The 1,121-nt window shown below is 56.2% G+C and overlaps 1 protein-coding gene across 1 annotated transcript in view; it reads left to right on the forward strand.

Moving 5' to 3' along the window:
- The window catches only part of LOC108801507 (carboxylesterase 5A-like), a 16,877-nt gene extending 15,762 nt beyond the window's left edge, over window positions 1-1,115 (forward strand). The window contains exon 12 of the mRNA XM_018573392.1: window positions 933-1,115. Coding sequence (XP_018428894.1) covers window positions 933-1,110 — 178 coding nt within the window. The 3' untranslated portion in view covers window positions 1,111-1,115. The remainder of the gene's footprint in view (window positions 1-932) is intronic.
- Window positions 1,116-1,121: the final 6 nt, after the last annotated feature.

The raw sequence follows: 1,121 nt of genomic DNA on the forward strand, positions 1-1,121 counted from the left end.
CCTGGGTCGCTATGGCATCTTGCTCGGACAGCCAGGCTGCTGGCTGTCACTGGCGGCTGTAAGGAGGAACGCTCCGTTCCTTCTCACAGCCGCTGCTGAGTTGGTGACAACCAGCAGCTTCGCAGGAGGTGGCTGGGCCCGTCATCGGCAGTGATCGAGGAGGCGGGGCCCGGCGATCGAGGGGTGGGGCCCAGCGACTGAGGGGGTGGGACCCGGCGATCGAGGAGGCGGGGCCCAGTGACGGAGGAGTCGATCGCGGAGGAGAAGGAGGCGGACAGAGGATCAGGGCTGACAGGTAAGAGGGCTTGACCGCCCGCCTGAGACCCTGCAGAGCCTACCATAGAGAGTCTATGGTGGGCTCTGCAGGGTCACCCTTAGGTGGGCTGTTTGGGTTATCAGGTGGGCGTAACTAGAAATCACAGGGCCCCATACAAAATTTCACTATGGGGCCCTGTGATTTCTAGTTACGCCCCTGGTTGTCACCTGCGCAATAAGTCCGTCCGTGACATTTCCCGGCTACAAAATATTCCGCCGCGGTCACCTGTTACTGGGATTATAACAAAGTGGAAGCGACCGTGGAAGCAACTCAGCCAGGAAGTGGTTGGCCACGTCACATGACAGAGCGGGGTCAGCGCATGCTGAAGCTCGCGGCGCGCAGAAGTCGCCAGTCAAAAGCTACAGAATAAAAAAGTTTGTCTGGCTTGCTATAGAAAACTGGTCATGTGACCTAAATCCTAGGCAGCCTAGATCACATGGTCTCTGGCTATCAGAAGCACTGTGGGTGTTTCATGTCATTACAGACTGCAGACCTTCAGTTAGACAGACCCTGTCTGAGAGACCTGAAATAAGATAATAACATTGTTGCAGACCGGATCCCGTCCTAAAGTCAGAACTTTATTGTTCTTTGTATATCTACACATTCTCCCATACAGGGACCCGAACGGGCCAGGGCTGGAGCGATGGCCGCGGTACGAGGAGGACGAAGGTTACCTGGAGCTCGGCACGAAGCAGAAAGCGTCTGTGAGGCTGAAGGGGAAACGTCTCCAGTTCTGGACGGAGATCCTCCCCCAAAAACTGCGAATGTCTCAGCAAGAGCGCGAAGAGCTGTAAATGGAACTCGG

The sequence above is a fragment of the Nanorana parkeri genome, unplaced genomic scaffold (genome assembly GCF_000935625.1).
Source record: "Nanorana parkeri isolate BGI_ZX_2015 unplaced genomic scaffold, ASM93562v1 scaffold2363, whole genome shotgun sequence".
Classification (NCBI taxonomy): domain Eukaryota; kingdom Metazoa; phylum Chordata; class Amphibia; order Anura; family Dicroglossidae; genus Nanorana; species Nanorana parkeri.